At 38.7% G+C, this 19,046-nt stretch overlaps 1 protein-coding gene across 1 annotated transcript in view; it reads left to right on the top strand.

The window, feature by feature from the left end:
* Positions 1–19,046, top strand: part of lrp1bb (low density lipoprotein receptor-related protein 1Bb) — a 168,402-nt gene that overhangs the window by 33,392 nt on the left and 115,964 nt on the right. Inside the window, exons 4-10 of the mRNA XM_029530846.1 lie at positions 6,560–6,679; positions 7,314–7,442; positions 9,153–9,410; positions 10,011–10,173; positions 16,811–17,033; positions 18,562–18,754; positions 18,890–19,033. Of these exons, the coding sequence (XP_029386706.1) occupies positions 6,560–6,679; positions 7,314–7,442; positions 9,153–9,410; positions 10,011–10,173; positions 16,811–17,033; positions 18,562–18,754; positions 18,890–19,033 (1,230 nt within the window). The remainder of the gene's footprint in view (positions 1–6,559; positions 6,680–7,313; positions 7,443–9,152; positions 9,411–10,010; positions 10,174–16,810; positions 17,034–18,561; positions 18,755–18,889; positions 19,034–19,046) is intronic.

The raw sequence follows: 19,046 nt of genomic DNA, 5'->3' as shown, positions 1-19,046 counted from the left end.
GACTGTTTTTGGACAAAACATAAAAATCATCTGTCAGGGATAAGTATCATAGTGTTTTGTTCCATTAGTGCTATTAATTAATAATATAAAGTAAGAAAATGAAAAAGATGTGGCACACGTGGGGCATATCCTCCAGGATGTAGCATACATGCAGACCATAGTATCAGTACTCTCTTATTGTTTCATTGTCTTAGAGGTCACACCTCACAGATATGTGAAAAGCAACAAACAGGCTCACTGACAGACATGCAATCCCTACAGCACTGTGTGTTAGCCAGGAGGGAATGCTGATCATTTGGTGTCTTTAAACTGATATAAGGATTAGTTTTGTTATCCTCAGCCTGGCAAGTAGTCATTTTGCATACTGCTTCACAACAGGGAAGCGTGCTAGTTACTGTTGCCATGTGATGAATAATAATGCATAGATCACATGAGGTCTTTACACAAGTTTAAGGAGTAAACAGAAGTGGTTGCATCTCATTGCTTTTTGACCTGCTCAAATTAAATTGGGTATTATTGGGTAGTAATTAAAAAAATTAAATTACTACCCAAACACAACATTCTAGTTGGCTTGAATGAAATGCATATATGTCAATAAGATTAATAATTTGTGATGTTTTTGTTCATGTAGATATGCTAAAAGGTTAGCAGATGTTTGTGTTTCATAGAATTAAATATACATTTAAATAATACATGATTTGGATTGGCATTGGAACAAATAGATGTCAAATTACCAAAGTTATGTCACTATTCCAGAGCCTTGCTGTTAATCCATGGCCTGTCTTTATGGGTCTTTATGTGAAATGAAACATTTAAATTTACTTTAGTTTAGTTTAGTTCACCCCTGTAAGGTGCTTAATTGTAGAACATGAGTAACTGAACAGTATGCGATAAAATAAGAGATAGCAGTTGTATTATGTTATACCATAAATATTGCCACATTATTACTACATTGAAAATGTTTCAAAAGTGAACCAATAGACTGTTAAATTTATTCCTAGAGGGTAAAACTTAAATGGCGTCATGTTAAATTGAGCTGAAAATGCATTTTAAAATTGAATTGAGTGACAATAGTGTGTATTTTTTTGTATGTATTACAACAATATTTTAATGTTTTAAAGTAAGCGCTCTCCTTAAATAAGGTACAGAGTAATGGAATGAGCTCCTGATGCATAGTGAGTTTACCAGGTTCCCACAGAAGTAGACAATCAGTATGACAGCTGTAGATGTCAGCGCTTACTTTTAACATCATGCCCCTCTAACACTGTCTCAGATTTAGGAAGTTGAGTCTGAGAAACTTTGCATTCTGAGCGCCTCACATCAGCATTAGCATGACCTTAAACTTTATCTGGCAGCATTAAATTTTCAGCTAAAGCATATGAACGGATGCAAATTGGAAAAACATAAAGTTGAAGAAACATTGGTTTATTACCAGCGGTTATATTAATGAAGGAAGATCTGCCCCAGGAACCAGAACATGCAAGGACAGCTTTGTGCAGGCTTTAACAGCAATATTTTAGAATTTTTATCTCCTTTTTTAATTTGGCTGGCGATTCAAAAAGCTTCCATTTCCTCTTCTCACAAATTGCTTGTTTTCAAGGGGTACCTACGTCTAGTTGAAATTGAATTTGTTTTTGAAAATATCTCCTAGCTGCTTTGTTAAAACTTTCATTTTTTTCTCACTTTAATTCTGAAGTAGTTTACGCCACTAAGCTCTTCTAATGTGGTTCCAAAGAAATGTGGTATTTCTCTAAGCATGAGCGGCATGCTCTCAGAAATTTGATCTCCTTTGATAAATACAGCCACATGACACGATTTCATTTATTTCCACAAAACAATTTGAATTACCATCTTGATTGCAGCGGAAAAACTGTCAAATTTAAGTGGAAAACCTCAAGAGTTCTTGTAAATAAATATAAATACATCCTCATTCAAAAAGTTTTGCACAGAATACTAACACAGAAGCACAGAATGCTACCCCAGTATTGTTTGACATCTAAAAGCCAGTGAAAAATATTAATAAAGATCCAGCCAGGCTCTCTCTGGTCAACAAGGACTAAAGGTGACCAGGCTTTTACTATTTTAATACCTCTACGTTTGCTCGCTCTCTCTATCAGCTCAGAAACTCTTTGCCCCAAAATGAATTCTGCCATTTTCCATTCAACCCTCTGTCAATCAAAACTCCTCTGTGGGCTATATGAAAGCAAACGTTCACCACCTGGGTCCATCTCAAACCTTTCTGAAGCTACTCAGGGTAACAGGGCTAGTGTTTGTGCCCAGACTTGTCTTGTTGTGGGTAGTTGAAAGACATTTCTTTTTATTGTTAAATTAAAGAACGGACAGGGCAGCATGGTGGCTTTGTGCTTACAATAAGAAGGGCGTGGGTTCGGTTCCCAGCCTTTGGTCTTTCTGTGCAGGTTTGCATGTTCTCCCTGTGTCTGCGTGGGTTTCCTCCCATGTCTCCGATGACATGCTTGGGTTAGCTGGTGACTCTAAATCAGTGGTCCCCAACCTTTTGTGGTTTAATGTCAGACAATATTTCCACGGACCGTCCTTTAAGGTATGGCAGATAAATGCAACAAAATAAAATGATACGATCGGCATAAAAACTGTGCTATTTTCTAAATTTCATAATAAACGTGAATCCACTGTGCACTCGTATGGAACTTTATTAGCAGCGTCGTCGTAACATTGCGCCAACATAACATGAGTAACATCCTCTCTGCCCCCTGACCCCAAACCTAAATGCAGCTTTTTTCATGGAAGTTGCAGGCTCTTCTATTGTCTCCTCACTGGGCCTTTTCCCCTTCACAAAGAAACTGTCCTTTTTTAATCATTTCGCTATCTTGTGGGTTCAATTTTGCTGTAATGTATCACGTGACTGAAACGTCTTGACATGCGTCAAGAGTGAGTCATAGACGGATGTAACAGAGAGAAACTGGTCATTTTTCAAAATAAAACATAGTTCAGATTCAGATAATAAATAATGTAAGTTATTTATTCTTTCTGTGTGGCCTGGTTGGGGACCGCTGCTCTAAAGTGTCTGTAGGTCTGAGTGTGAATGTGAGTGGTTGTTGGTCTCTGTGTGTGTCTGTGTGTTGGCCCTGTGATGGACTGGTGAGCTGTCCAGGGTGACCCCGCCCTCACCCAGTGTGAGCTGGGATTGACTCCAGCACCCACTGTGACCTGGAAATGAATAAGCGGTTGAAGATAAAGGAAATAAATGACTTTACTTCAGATTGCCAACAGTTAAGAAGTGCAGTTGTTTGTTTATTCATGTGTGTCAGTGTTTCTTGTGTAGTTGCTGGTCTGGCCTGTTAGTAAGCGGTCTATAAGCGGTATATATCTTTTCTACATTTTTGTTAATTAAATCGTTTCAATGATTTTTAGTTGACATATTGCTCACCAACCAGAATTGACTGAGATTTATATGGGAATCTTCAGTCATTTTTGATAAAGACATGTCCTTTGTCCTGTTGAGTTCCCAAAGTGAACTCGTGCATTCGTTTGAAGGATGCAGGAGACGTCCAAATCAGTCTCACGTGTTTTATTATTCATCTAACAGCAAAATAGACTATAGACAGAGCTCTGGACCAGACTATGTCTCCTTGACCAGCATACAACTCCAGCTTCAATTCAAGTCTGATGCTCTATGTTTCCCTGGTCCAGCTTATGTTGTGGTTACAGGAAATGAGGTATGTGGGTGTAGTCCTCATTGGAGTGCACACTTCCTCCTCATGATATCTGGCTCCGCTCTCGCGATCAGCTCCTGGCGGCCGTTGATAGTCCCTGTTTTTGTGTGAAGAAAGGAAGAACAGACACAAACTACAACCCCCGCAATCCCAGTGTATCTTCTGCATTCAGTCAGCAATTAGTAGAAGGTCATAGTTGCTCTATATACTTTATATGGATATTTTATACAAGATGTTTTTCATTCATGTCTGTACATTCTATCCTCGTTACATTGCATAGTTGTTACTTTCTTTATTCATTTGAGTGTCACTCTCTACTTTATCACAAGCAGTTCGTTAAATTCAACAATATAATCATCAAAGAGATTAAGGCATGTGAGAAGTATAAAATCAGATATTCAAATGAGCGTTTCACTAAGTTTAAACAGTATAATCATCAAAGTGCAAAGGTGTGTGTAAGAAAGATAAAATCAGATATCCCAACAGTCCGTCATACAAAGCAAGTCTCTTCTTTCACCTACGCAATATTTAGAGAGTAAAGATTCAAAGATCAGAAATGTCCTTTCTAATGATGACTCAAAAAAACTATTCCATACATTTGTCACCTTTAGATTAGTCTGCTGTAATTCATTATCAGGATGTCCCAACGATTCTCTGAAAAGCCTTCAGCTGATGACGCTGAGGACACTGCTGCATGAATATTAACAGGAAGTAGAAACAGAGATCACATTTCTCCTCCTGTGCCACCTTCTCTTCATTGGCTCCCAGTAAAATACAGAATAGTATTTAAAACCCTTCTCTGAACGTACAAACCTCTTAAAGACCAAGCTCCATCATATCTCAGAGAGCTCAGAGCTCCTCGTTGTCCCAGGAGGTCACTTCACTCTCTGGACAGTTTACAGTACTTGTGGTTCCTGGAGTCCCCAGAGTAAATCTGGAGGCAGATGTTTCAGCTATCAGGCTCCTCTTCTATGGAAGCAACTCCTCGTATCAGTCCGGGGGGCGGACTCTGTGGCAGCTTCCAATATTGTCTTAAAACCTTCCTGGATGAGAAGGCCTGCAGCTAAGAAAGGTTTCATTAGTCTTTTTCTTTAATTATGCTGCTATGGGCCTGGACTGCTGGGGGTTGCACCGAACACCTCAGCCCGCCTCTATCTCTCCTTCTCTCTCCCCCATTCATGTACATTACATCACTGTGTGCTTTTAATTTTCTTCCCCTCACCTTTGTTTTGTCCCTCCTGTCCTCTCTCTTCCTGTCCCCGTGCTACAGCTGCTGAATCATCTCTGCTTCATGTTCCCGCTCATTACCTGCTGCTGCAAGAGTTACCTTCAGTTATCGTTGCACACTAATACTCACTTCCCATTGTAAACTCTTCTTCTTCTCCCCCACTGCTAATAATTACTACTTCACATTTAGTGCTACCAGGTTGCAATCACTGTTTTCACAATGTTTTATTTGTATTTTCCATGGCATTTTCTCTCCTCCCTCTCTAGTTCTTTCTCCATCCCCCTAACGAGTCTCCCTCCTCTCCTTCACAATTGCTCACTCTCTCTCCCTCTCTCAACCCACCTATTCAATACAGATGGCTGCCCTCTCTGAGCCCTGTTCTGCCTTAGATTTCTGCCTCTTCAAGGAAGTTTTTCCTTGCCACTGTCGTCAAGTGCTTGCTCTTGGAAGGATATGTTGGTCTCTTGAACAACTCCATGAAGAGTTTGATCTACACCTGCTCTATGTGTAAAGTGCCTTGATGTAACGTTGTAATTCGGCACTATATCAGTAAATTTGATTTGATTTGAAACAATCCAAACTGCACCATCCATCATAATGTGTGAGCCAGTAAGTTTAGATACTGTAATGAAAACCAGACCCCTGATAACTCAGGATTTTAAAATGACTAATCCACGATATCACAAAATTTGACCTCTTCAAATCAGAAGCTAACGTTGTGTTTTCGTTCAGACGGAAAGGATAACAGAAGCCTTGACTGCCATTCACTTTGCACTATTCTGTTGAATTAAATAGACCTGTCAAAAAAAGATGTTGTCTGCTGCTGCAGTATTTCATAATGTCTTGAAATGGTGAGCATAGGACAAACCAAGGATGATCAACCCATTATCTTTTGAGCAGTAAGTTGAACATTCATTTATGTTCAGCAGTAGTATATCAATCTTTATGCAATTAAAGATTTGTTTTGAGGCCTACATAGCACTCAGCTGCCATTTATCCTGCTGAACATTCATCATGCCACAATTAGCTGCCCTTTGTTCCTGCTTTAAAGATTAGTGCTGTAGAGTGTCGTCACCAAACACAACATTCAGAAAATAGATGAGAAATGACAGTGTGGCCCTCCCTGATGGCTGCTTCCATTCAACTTGTCAAATGGTGACTATACAAGTCAAGGCTAGTTTTAAGTTTTAAGTAAGTTTAAGACTTATTATCAGAAGACATCTTTTGTGTGGTCTTGATTTATATAAAAAAAAGGCTGTTTTTGCCTCTTTGATATGTCATTGCTTAACTTGGTTTCTCTGTAACAAACAAGTATGCATGGCTCACATGTTTATACCATGACTGATTGAATATGGAGTGAGACATTTCATTCTTTTTTTTTTTCTTTCTTTTTTTTTTTTTTACAGCTTTTTACAAAATCATATTATTCCATTAAAAAAAAATCATACAAACAACAAAAGAACAATTTCCCACGCTGTGTCAGCTGGAATATATTTGCTGAATAACAAGAGAGCAGTTGCAATTAAAACAACAGAGAAAATCAAAAAGTAATTTCCCAAATCATGAAGTAATTTCCCATTCCACCTACTCTTTGATTCCCTTTTCTACCAATCGTCTCTTTCCCTTGTTCCCCCTGCAGAGCTCCTGTCAGCCTGCCATGAGCTCCGGTGCCGCTATGGCTGTGTCATGACAAGAAACGGCACCTTCTGTTTCTGCGCTGACGGCTTTGAGGTCGGTGAGGACGGAACAAGCTGTAGAGGTAGGATTCTGCAGGGCTGGTGGGGGCCTCCTGAGTTGGAGCCCTCACTGCTTTTTCTCCTGCTTCCTCACACCAATCTATCCTCTTGCCCTCGGCCAGACTTCCTTCAGTTGAATAAGCACGAGGTGCTGGGTATATGAGAACCATCTGTCTGCATGCGAGGCCTCATGTACAGTGCATTACACTCCCAACACACAGGCATACGTTGGCATATTGTACAGAGAGTACACTTTCTGTCTCTCTCCTTCTTCTTTATGCTCTCCGTATGCACCTCGTTTCTGACAGCCACTGAGGAAGACAGGATTTTGCTGTCAAATGTGCCTCCAGACTTCAGTCTACAGTCTTACTTCGACTCTTGTACATAACTTATGCCAACGACATGGCATAAAATTTCATAATGGCTCTGGAGGAAGAGGTTTAACACAGTAGCAGTGCTTCCTGAATTTGATCATGTTTGTGGAAAATACGAGAGAGACATTTAGTGGGTATTGCGGCTCCAAAAAAAGCTCATTGAGGATAAAACTAATAATGCGTGATGTGCCAGAGTGAAGCCACATGAAGTAAGCTCTATGTATTTGGTCATGTTTGACCACTCCTAATTTGTTACAAATGACTCTCGTCCTTTTTCCATAAGATCACGATGAATGCGCCATGTATGGCGCATGCAGCCAAACCTGTACGAACACCTACGGGTCATACAGATGCAGCTGCACACAGGGATACATCCTGCAGCCTGACAGAATATCCTGCAAAGCCAAACAAGGTGAGCGGCACACTTGCATCAGGTAACAACATAATCTACATAGCGTGTATGTTTCATTTCTAATAATAAACAGGGAACCATTTTTTTCAGCCATAGTAGAATTCTAGCTTATCATCACCAGTGTTAGAAGGGTAAGATTAATGGGTTTTAAGAATGACCACATCTATCTCCCATGTGGGAATAGGTAGACATGGTCAGGCCAGGATAATGATAAAATTAATGAGCATGAGACTTTAAGTGGGAGCAGTGTGCAGTATTTTGTGCAGTGACAATGCCCAGCGTCACCCTGATTTATGTTGATGCCTGATACTGGTAACAAATCTGTCCCAGTGAGTAAAACAGCCCACTTAGAAATAAAACAACCAAAAGAGGTGCTGTGTTTTGGTGGTCTGCATGAGTGCAAGCTTAACCTTGTGCAATATATATTTGTGTCATGCATTCAACCTTAAAATGAAACAGATTTTTTAGGTTGTTATCAAAGTGGCATATATGGGTTGAAGTTAGCCAGAGGCCCAAAATACCTAGCTGGGGAGAACACCACTGTTGCAGCTTTTAATCAATGTGACTGCTGTCCTACCAGGAATAAACTGAATATGATTACCTATAAACTTAACTGAACCCAATGCTCACATGCATTAATATTAATTTAGCAGAGAACGATAGTGGTGCAGGAATAACTATTGGGTTACCATTAGTTGTAAAAGCTTATGAATACAAATTTTAGCTCAGATAGAGCCCTATAAGGCCAGAGGATGAGGAGCAGCAGGGTATGAAAAACATTAACATGTTTATTATAGAGACCAAAGTTAAAACTCAGCAGCATAGTGCTTTATTTTCATTTTTATTTGTGTGGAGGAATCTTGATTTAATCTTTTGTCATTTGGCTCAAACTAAAGTGGATCATATTATATGGTGTATACTCTTTTTTGTTATAAATGCAACTGTAAACAGTAAATTGTGCATTTATTTCCCGTTAAAAGAAAGTCAGTAGATCAGCTGTGTGTTTGTGTTTCAATAATTTTTGGTCAGCAGTGGAGATCTATGGCACTGTGCTTTTGACAAGTCAGGATGAGGATCAATTATTAACAATAGATAGGAAATGTCAAATGTTGGCATTCTGAATTTTCTGAGTAGTAGACTCTTAAGGAAAGGGTTCGCTGTCGGTGCAACATTAGCTTGCAAAATCAGCCCATTCCTTTATCGACAACCTGCTATAAAAAAGTCCGGTCAGTGCTCTAGCCAACCCTCAGCATGGGAGCAAAACTTCAATTTGACTTCGCTTGACTTTAACTTGGAGCAAATATCAGGGAAGGATCATTTTTAAAGGGTTGAACCAGATATGAGAGAATTTACATGGATACCACCATGGATATAGTCCAGCTACCAAGAAGTCAAGCAGGTGAAACTGGCTCAGGAGAAGTCAACTCCAGTTGATTTTCCTTGACTGAAGTAAATTTTAGTCTTCCTCAATTACTTCTGTAAATGAAACTTCATTTCGTGTGTGTATTTTCTTGCCTTTAGTTTTGTGTGTTCCTTTTTGCTGTTATTTAAACCCATATTTTGAAACAATTTCCTTCTATCCCTTTGTTTAATGTAATCTTGTTTTTCCTTAACGCTTTGGCCTCTTGACGTTTCATCAGTAAATAATAAAAAGTGAAAAAAATAAAAATAAAATAAAATAGAAAATCCCTGTTTTCCCTTTCATTCCAGAACCTGGTGACAGTCGTCCAGTGCTTCTCATCGGTGGTTCAGATCGTATTGTCATCACCCATCTAAACGGAACAGGCCTCAAGCCCCTGAGGTCTTTGGGTTTAAATGCAACACTGGCGTTGGATTTTCAGCACAAGCAGGAAAGTGTGTGCTGGGTCCTGTCTACAGAGTCCTCTGGGCAGCTCCGCTGTGCTGAAACGAGGAATCTTCGTGGATTCACACGGGAACAGGAAATAAGAACACAACAAAGTTTGCAACGTACGTTTTCAGTTGGAATATCATTTTTTGTTTCCTTATTTGATAGTTGAAGGATTACTAAACTTTCACCTCAAAATAAAAGGTAGACATGATGGTAACTTATACCTGATGCCTCTCCCTCGTTCTCTCTCAATTCACACCTGCAGTCTCTTGTCGTTATTTGTGCTGCTGATGGAGGTTTAAACTTGGTTATGTGGGCCATATGTCTGCTCACAAAACTCTCATACATGCTACACCAGCTGTTCTACGGTGCCCTTCTGCCTGACAAAATTAGTTAGTAGTCAATCTAGTCCAGAGTTTTCCCAAATATCAGACACGTTTGACAATAATCGCGCATTGGTTTTGCTAATTTGCTGGTCATGTTTATTTGAATCAAAGCCTAATCTGCTGACATTACACTTGAACCCAACATCCATAAAACCACCAATTTTACAAGTTTAGTTTACTGTGAGTACCATTTATCCTTTAAAATCTATTATACGTTATCTCTGGCCAACACCAAAGCTTGACAATGTTTTACTTAAATACTGAATATGTTTTTAATTGTAGCTATTTCTCTAGTTATTTACAAGAATCTAAGTGTGATTTTTCTCATTGCAGATGTCGAGCAGATGGCCATTGATTGGCTGACTGGAAATTTCTATTTTGTTGATCGGGTCGGTGACAAGATATTTGTCTGTGAACGTGGTGGGGACACATGTGTGACCATCCTACAGCTAGATCTACGGAATCCTAAAGGCATAGCTCTGGATCCTCTCATGGGGTGAGTATTCCGCATTTCTGAAAGCCCCGTAAGGCTCATTTATCCTCATTCATCTTTTCATGGAATCACAAAAGAGGAAAAAAGGAGTTACAAAAGAATTGCTGTGCATAACAATTGATCTGTCTAGATGAATGCTACAGAATTACAATTAAGGGTTTTAAATGATTCATTTTCCTTCATCTCTGCCCTTTTCTCTTTGAGCTGAGTAATTTTGCGGATAGCTGTTGATTCTTCAGGCAGCTTCTACTTTCTAGACATTCATTTGTATTCACTGATTTCACCCCACGTCCCTCAATAGAAAATGCCCCAGCAGGACTTTTCATTATAGGATTTTTGTCTCTGTAGAGATCAAAAAATAATGAAATAACTGAGAATTTAAAAACTATAACCACGCGACTCTCAGTGAGAACTGAAACAATCACTGCATGTGATTTACAGTCACATGGCTCGTAATGCTGCAGAACTATTGTTTCTTATCAGTTTACTGTGTCATTGGACGTAAGCACAAAACTGCCAAATGATTTAAATAAATTGAATGCACCAGCTGTACCACAATGTGAACCATTTATCAGCACCTCATTTTTTTTTTTTAGGGGGGACTAATATATTTTGTGAGAAAAAGAAGAGCAAAGCAATTAAATTATGAGGACAGAAGGACAGGGAGTTCAGTGTCAAAGCAACTTTTAAATAATTCATCTTTTCTCAGATATTGAAAAGTGTCATCATAACATTCACCCAAAAAAGTATAAATTTTTTTCTGTTATACAGTTACTGTACAATGACCTTGAAACATTAGCAGCAATGAAAGGATATCTCACTGTATACCACTAGTGTCCAACAGTTTATATAAAACCAATATGATATGATGTTTTGTTTTTTTGTTTTTTTTTTTTTTATGAATGAAGCTGAACCACACACTGCATTTTGAGTTTAGAGCTCATTCTTTATCGAGAGCTTGTGTAAACAGCTGGGTTAATTAAATACATTTGTTGCTGGGTTGTTATTCACTTGAATAGTTTGGATTTGGTTGGCCGTGTCTGTGTTCTCATCAAATGGTGGTCATCACTGGAAAGCAATATGGCTGATGGTAAATATAGTTCATTTTCAAGTTTCTGATGACTTCATGTGAATCGCCTTAGTTAAGTCTTTTTTTCACCACAGATGACTGATAAACACACAGGCACACACACATCCCACTGGCTTTCTTTGTATAGAGATGTGATGGCCCACAAGGGAGATGGACACGCAGGCTGCTGGTTAGATTGACTGTATAAGACGTTTTCCAAGGCTTCTCCATGACTCTAATTGGAGAGACATGGTTGTTTCTGTTTCTGGTTTCCGTTTCTGAAAAAGTGAGCCCGAGAGAGGTCTGTCAGCCTGGAGCAATGAAGTGAAAACAAAAGAAATCAAAGAGGTGATATAGGAGCACAGCATGAGGAGCAGTGTTTATAGAATATGTTCTGGTTTGGAACTGTGCTTTTATTATTTGGTTTCATGCTTCTCTCATGATTAAGTAAAGACATTTCACCTTTGCTAAAAGAAGTCCTTTGAATGGACAGCCCTTTCTTCTTCTTTTTTAGAAGCAGTACAAAACCCAAGTTTACTGGGAGTCTCATTTTAATTCATGCCTATGACAGGAAAGGATGTAGTCTGTTTTCGAAAACTCAATATAATAATGTTTGGGAAGATTAGTCAAGCCTGGGTAATATAGTGTAGAATATTCACTAGTGTGTGTTGATCAGTGCAAGAATCAAGATTGCATATTAGTGTTACGCCACTGAGTCAGCCCTGTGTCCCTGGAAAATTGTTTTTCATGTACGAGTAATTGTCTTACCAAAGACCTTTTTAGGAAGATGTAATTGCTACCTGGATTACATGCTTACATTTTTTTCTGCCACTGACAGTTTGCCTATGGTATTACATGAATGTCTCAACTAAATGAAGTCTTATGGGAGCCATAAACATCTGTATCAGTTTTCATGTAAAGCCATCTCTTAGTTGTTGAGATTGTTTACTAAAAGTCACCTCTTTTCCTTTGCACCTCTAGAGTGGTGCAATAGAAAGAGTCAGGGGATCACAAACGGTGCCCTGAGTCATTGGGCTTTGTGCAAGAATTACGTTCAACCCTTGTCTTGTAGTTTTTGTTTTCCAATTGCTTTAATGCAGTTCACTCATGAGAAACATAATTCAAATTTTTTTCGTCTCCTCACGTCAATGTTTCTCAATGTGTGTGTGTTTTTTTTTTTTTTCCCCCCAAGTCCCAGTCACTAAAATATCTCAACTGCACTAACCTGTTGAAGATTGATAAGTAACACTAAGTTGTGGAAGTGTGTGAGATAATGCCAGGGGGAAAAAAATCCTGTAGAGCTAATTAGAAGAAGTCCTGAAAGAGCTAATTGAACAAAGTCAGTAGTCATCTGTCACTGATGCCATCAGAGCTGTTCTGCATTGTGACAGAAACAAACGGGGAATGAGGAAATCTCTCCAAAGCAAAGTGGTGTGTGGCTGATATAGGAGCCGATCAAGAGCAAAGCAGTCACTGACTCATTGAAGTAGAAAGTATTGTAGCGTACAGTAGATGCTGTATGTCAGGTCTTATAACAGAGGACCATGCTGAACAGCAGTTTGTATAAAGACCTGCCAGTGATAGAAGTTTCCTAATAGCTACTAAAATTTATGGGCTGCTGTGATGAAATATGCCAGTATGAATTATTAAATTGCGGTGGAAAAAAAATAAAAAATCCCAGTACATTGCCGGGCTTCAACAGTGATATGTTGGGCAGGGCATTCTTCTCATTAAGTTTGCATAGATCTCAACATTTATTTTCATCCAGTAAATTATTGTATTAAAGATATTATAATTGAAACAATTAGAACTTGCCTCACGTGAAGACAGGCAGCCTTGTTTGTTTGTGACATTGTAAAACAGTTCTAGACCACCTGCATGCTTCGTTTGTACCCAGTAGAAAAGATTTAAATATGAGAAAAGTGGTGAATGCCGTTCTTCCAAACTGCTTGTATGCACTACTTAACAGCTAACCTATTTCGGATGAGTGGTTCTTGTAGAAGGCCCATTACCTGCAGGAATATAAATCTGCTAATGGTTTTATCTGACAATTTTCATTTATTTTTATTTTAATCCTTTGATGAAAATGCCAATCAGATGTAGTCATCTGAAATGCATTAATCTTAGGATAATTTTAATGAACGAAATACCAGAATGATTGTAGTTTTGATAAAATCTGGGGTTGCTTTAGGAGTGGGGAATGACATGGTGTTACCAGCGTCACCAGTGTGTTATGACTCAAAAAGAAAAAAAGTACAGAAAATCAAACATATTAACCAAGTTTCCTGTCATTGGCAGCAAAAATATTTTTGCAAAGAATAGTAACTGTTTACAAAATGCCTGAAGCCACTCCCCCACTCCTCAAAATGATTCTCTCTAATTGGTTTACAAAAATGGGGGAAAAAATTCCGTAATCGGCTTTATTTCTGAATTGTCTAGTTTTAGTAGTATGTTGATGAAACCACATTTTATTTAGTGTTAGTCACCATCACTTCATTTCATTAATTCCCGTTTCATTTTTGTCATTTGTTGACAACCATTTTGACGAACACACATTTTCATTCCCAAAGTAATACTGTCACTTAGCACAGTTACACAATTTAGGCAGAGTTGCGTTTCTCTCGAAATGACGAATTTGCAGGGAGACACTTTAGGAGCTCCAACTTTTTCATTTCTAAATAGCTTTTGACTCCTAACTTATCCATTGTAAATTACAATAGAATAAAACTAACTGCTGCTGAAACACTGTCAAAGGTTGATAGTATTTGCTGAAAGAAAACACTAATGCAAAGATGCTCATAATTTTAAAGGCAATGCTTTAATTTTCTGCAACAAACATCATTCCATGTTGAACGTTGTAAATTGACAGAAAGGCAGGACTTGGAAGAGAAACAGCTTACATATGACGTATAGTGCATAGTTACTCAGTGGAACAGTGTCTACATAGTTTTCTGTATCACTGAGATTGTTGCATTGTGCATTTTTTTTTTTTTTAATAAGGGATGCTCAGTTCTACTATTCAACATGGGTCTCATTGCAGCTGCAGATTTAATGTACAGCATTACCACTGTCCTGATCCCAGAAAGCTATCATTTGTATGCCACATGGAGGTGCACCTGTTTGGGGAGCAGGGTTCCTTGCTGACGCTGACAGTTTTTCAGCTCCGCCTGATCTAGGGTTCAAAGGCCAGCCCATCTCTCTCCTGACTTGACTTGTGCAGATTAAGTTGGCTTCCCACTGCTCTCTGGCTAGAGCTCGTTATCATTGGAAGCTGTTGGAGCTCTGTTCTTGCTGTGCCACAGTAAGACAGAATGACAAGCTCTCCATGTTAATTATTGTATGTGCAGGCCTTGCAATTTCAAGAACTTAAAGTGACAGTTCCTGAGTTTGTTTTTTTTTTATGAATTAAATAATACCTCTATTGTGATATTTTTCAAAAACAAATTTATATAACACCTGTTTTGTTTGTACTACACTGCTTTCCTATGTCTTTGAGCTGCTTCACAAGACCTCTTGATGCTTTCTCTTATGCCTCTAAGTATCTCCAAAATTACAGTACCAAAAAGGAAATGGAAAATGCAGTATTTATTGCTTTTACTACTACTGTCTTTACCATTGGGTGATTTAAAAACATGTTGTTTAAATCTATGTGCCATGATACAGCCCTCATCTGTGTCAGTTAATTTTTGTAGGTTATCTTTTGTTTACATTTGAGTTTTTATAGTTCGAATTTGTTGTTTATTCGCCCACAGAGGTAATACATGCACTTCAAAAGAGTGTCCTTTCACCTATAGTTCCTTACATAATGTTGAGAAAAACTGTCCCATCAAAATAAATGATAATAATAATTTTAAAAAAACGTTGTGTGTTAAAATTTGCTCAGGTTTAAACACAATATGTCTTGGTCAGGAATTGGTCATGATTTTCATGGCTATATTCTATATGGCTATATGGCTGCAGCTATATTCTGCAGTATTTCAGATCCCCCTCATTTGTACCTTCATTTGAAAGACTTGAGTTCTATGTCTATATTCACAAAGGTTGTGCGAAATCAATATAAGCATTACATGTAAAGAGTGGTTTATCAATTTGTTGTTGACAAAAAGACTGCAAACGTGAATTTCTGTGTAATCTGTTAATCATTGGGATGAAGTTGAATTTAGTGAAATACCTCCAGTGATGTATTTCAGCACTGAAAGAAAAGTGTCAAAAGTTCTCCCTTTAAAATAGTTAAGAGGACCCACTCCTTTGGCTCCTCTTTCATTTCATGTTGTAGGCAGATAGTAAACAGTTTGTACTTGAAATGAATGGGCTTTAGTCTAAGTATGTTGACTTCCTTGGGTACATTGGTAAAACAGATTCAGAATAATACCAAACCAGGTGAATTTCTAAAACTGGCACTGAATATCTGAGAGGCAGGTTTTTATTTTATTTTTTTTGCAGTATGCCCACAGCAGGTGTGTAGCTACAACTGAGAGAGCAGGCAGTTTTAGGCAGCTGTGGTATGTCTCATTTCCTTTCCTCCAGAGATAAGTACAAGTCTGGTACTGTTGTGACCAGATCAGGGCACTGACTGGGGATAAAGATTTTGCTGACATAACCACTAATCTAATATCAACACCTTAACATAATTAGAGCCTGACAACCTAATCAAGTAGCCTGTCTTATTAGAATGTGATCTAGCATGTGTAATCTGTCAACTTGTACGGAGCAGTTACAGATTCATTAGGTGCAGTAACTACTCTGTAGCAGAATGTGTGTGTGTGTGTGTGTGTGTTGGGGGGGTAAAAAACTATATTGCCCAGAATCAGTTATCTTTTATTAAAAAGCTGGAATTTTCTTACCTTCATTTTTGTCAATCTCTCTGTCCTCACTTATATTAAATTTACAATTAAGAGAGCGATAAAGGATACACATGATACTAAAAAATTCATAATTTCTGAATCACAGTACCCCTCTTTGTGGACACAATTGGCCAAAATGAGGATGGGAATTTCTACTTTCATTGTTTGAGCTATGAAAAATATAGTGCCGTGGAATGTTTTTTGATTAGAGCATAACATTAGACTGCCTCCCATACAGAATGAAAAGCAGAAGAAGTATGACTCGCACTGTAGTTTCATGGTTTTGGAAGGATGTGTATTACTATGTATGACCATTTCGTAACAGTCTTACTACAGCTTGACTTGCACCACTTAAACATGGACGTATGAAAAGTTTGACAAACCTGCCAGACCTCATTATGGTTGCAAAGCTTATGTTTGGATAATCACAGTTCAGCTGAGGACCAGCAAATTGTTGCCTACATTACATGTTCTGCTACACCTGCCATTTCTTCATCTTCATCATCATCCCCTCATTAAGTTGCTTGAACTAAAAGCAACATCACACACATCCACCAGCAAGGATAATGTGATTGTGTATATTGCAAGGTAAAGTATCTCAGTGCATGTTGTTATTAAGTTAATCTATGTTGAAGTTGTTCTTTAGAGCAGCTGGTACTGCTCTAAGTATAAAAAAAAATATTGTCCAGCCTTAGTAGTATTAATAATGTGACTACTCCTTCTGCAGGATGCTTTTCTTCACTGACTATGGAGATGTGGCAAAACTGGAGCGCTGCAACATGGACGGCACCAATCGGACCCGACTTGTAGATTCTAAAATTGAGCAGCCCACAGCTGTGGCATTGGATGTGGTCAAGAAGCTGGTGTACTGGGCAGACGCCTACCTGGATTACATAGATGTGGTGGATTACACTGGCAGGAATAGGCACACCATTATCCATGGAAGCCAAGTGAGTATCACATTTTACTGCTTTATTTCCCCCATGGGCTCCTCGGCATAAGGAACTATTGTGTACAGATGTCAATGGGATTTTGCATAGATCGCTGCCCCAGATCAGCACTTCTCTCGTCTTCATTTGAGAGAGTTGTGAGATTGTGTAATCACATGGTGTTTCTGTTAATTTTCAGATTTAGGCCACAATGCTTTATCACAGCGAGACGGGTGGTATTCTTCATATAATTCACTCTTCCTTTCCACAGGAAAAATCTTTTGAATAAGTAACGAATGATTTATTACTTTGAGGAAAAAAAGAAAATACTGTCTTCTAAATGACCTTTTGAGAGCTTTTATTCCTTTTTGACTCATTTCATTATGGATTGACTATTCATTAAAGAAGCTTTTCAACCATTTTGGATCAGCTCTTAGCTTTAAAAACACACGCACCTCGAATACATTATCATGTGTACAGGTGTCCTGTCCACAATAATGTCTTCTCTGAGTTTGTGGCCTCATTAGACAGCAGATCTTCACGTAATTGCATCCATGTAGTCACAAACACCCAGAAATACAATAATATGTCTGACAACACATATTTATTTATTCCTTCTAGTGGTTAACATTAGGCTTATGTATTTCAGATTATAAACCATGTAAATTCAACAAAAAGTACCTCATGCATACACCTCACCTTCTCGTGGGCATCCCTTACCCTTTATTACCTGCAAATATGAGCTGTGCAAATCATGTCAATCATTTCCCGTGTTTATAGATTTTAAATTTTTCCTCCTCCCCTTGACGTACAAACCAAATTTAAAATTTTCCTCATTCTGTAATCTGTGCTTGCTCAGCTATTGGGTATCATCCCTTGTGAAATTTCTGAAAGGTCTCTCAAATTTGACTGAATGTCATGACAGTGAAATGTACACAACTAACTCACTGGACTCTCCAATTATTGTATGCATATTGACCATTATGGTTAGTATTAAGTATGAACTCATCATCTGTAATTACCACCATACCTACTTTCCCTTCTCATGAGAGGTTTTTTATCTGGTTGTTTCTGCCATTCTATTCAAACAGCAAGACTCAAATATCACACGTTACACATGTTGCAGGTTAAAGCTCAGCATCTGTGCGTCCTTCGAAGCAGTTCATATGGGGGGAAAAAAGAGAAATAGCTGAGTGGTTTGTTTATTTACTCTGATGTTTGTTTCTTAGTACCTCTTATGTTAAGGCCACATCCAGTGTGCTTAGGTTTATTTTTCATTAATACAGGTCATCCAGCCATGTTGCTTACTGTGCCAGCCTGATAAATGTAGCATGGAGGCTGTGGTGTAAGGACCAGTAGCTTCCCTGTGGACCCTGTTTGGGCAGCCAAATGTACAGAACCACCACCTTCTCACACTTGTGATACATTGAAGGAAGAAACTCCTCATTCATTTATTTTTATTGTTTTCTCTGTATTCCTCTGATTGTTTTATTTATTTTCGTCGTCAGGGGTGAAGAAAAAGGGGCAATGAATCTGCCTTGTTTTTCAGGTGTCGTACATTTATGCATTAGCTGTGTTTGAGGACTACATCTATGCTACCCACTCTGACCCTTCCAAAGGGAGTTCCTCTGTGGAGCTGCTGCAAATCCACAGGTTCAACATCACAGCAGAGAGCACGGCACTTGTCAGCCTGGGAAATACTAGGGGGCTCCGTGTTTACCACAAACTCACTCAGCCAAACGGTAAAAAAACCTTTTCTATATAGGTCAACAAGCGCAACAATGTGTCAAGAATGGCTCACAAGCCTGAGTCTGTTTTGGTGCAGAAGCAGATGCTTCATTGGTGTGTAATAATTTTGCTGCCCTTTCTGCCCACAGTTAGGAGTCATGCATGTGATGTGGATTCATATGGAAAGCCAGGCTCTTGCTCCCATATTTGCCTTTTGAGTGGCAGCTACAAGTCCAGAACCTGCCGCTGTCGCACTGGCTACAGCCTAAGCTCAAATGGAATGTCCTGCAAAAGTCAGTATTGCGC

Source organism: Echeneis naucrates, chromosome 21 (genome assembly GCF_900963305.1).
Source record: "Echeneis naucrates chromosome 21, fEcheNa1.1, whole genome shotgun sequence".
Lineage (NCBI taxonomy): Eukaryota > Metazoa > Chordata > Actinopteri > Carangiformes > Echeneidae > Echeneis > Echeneis naucrates.
The sequence above is the reverse complement of the archived record's forward strand: the minus strand, read 5'-3'. Positions and strand labels throughout refer to the sequence as shown.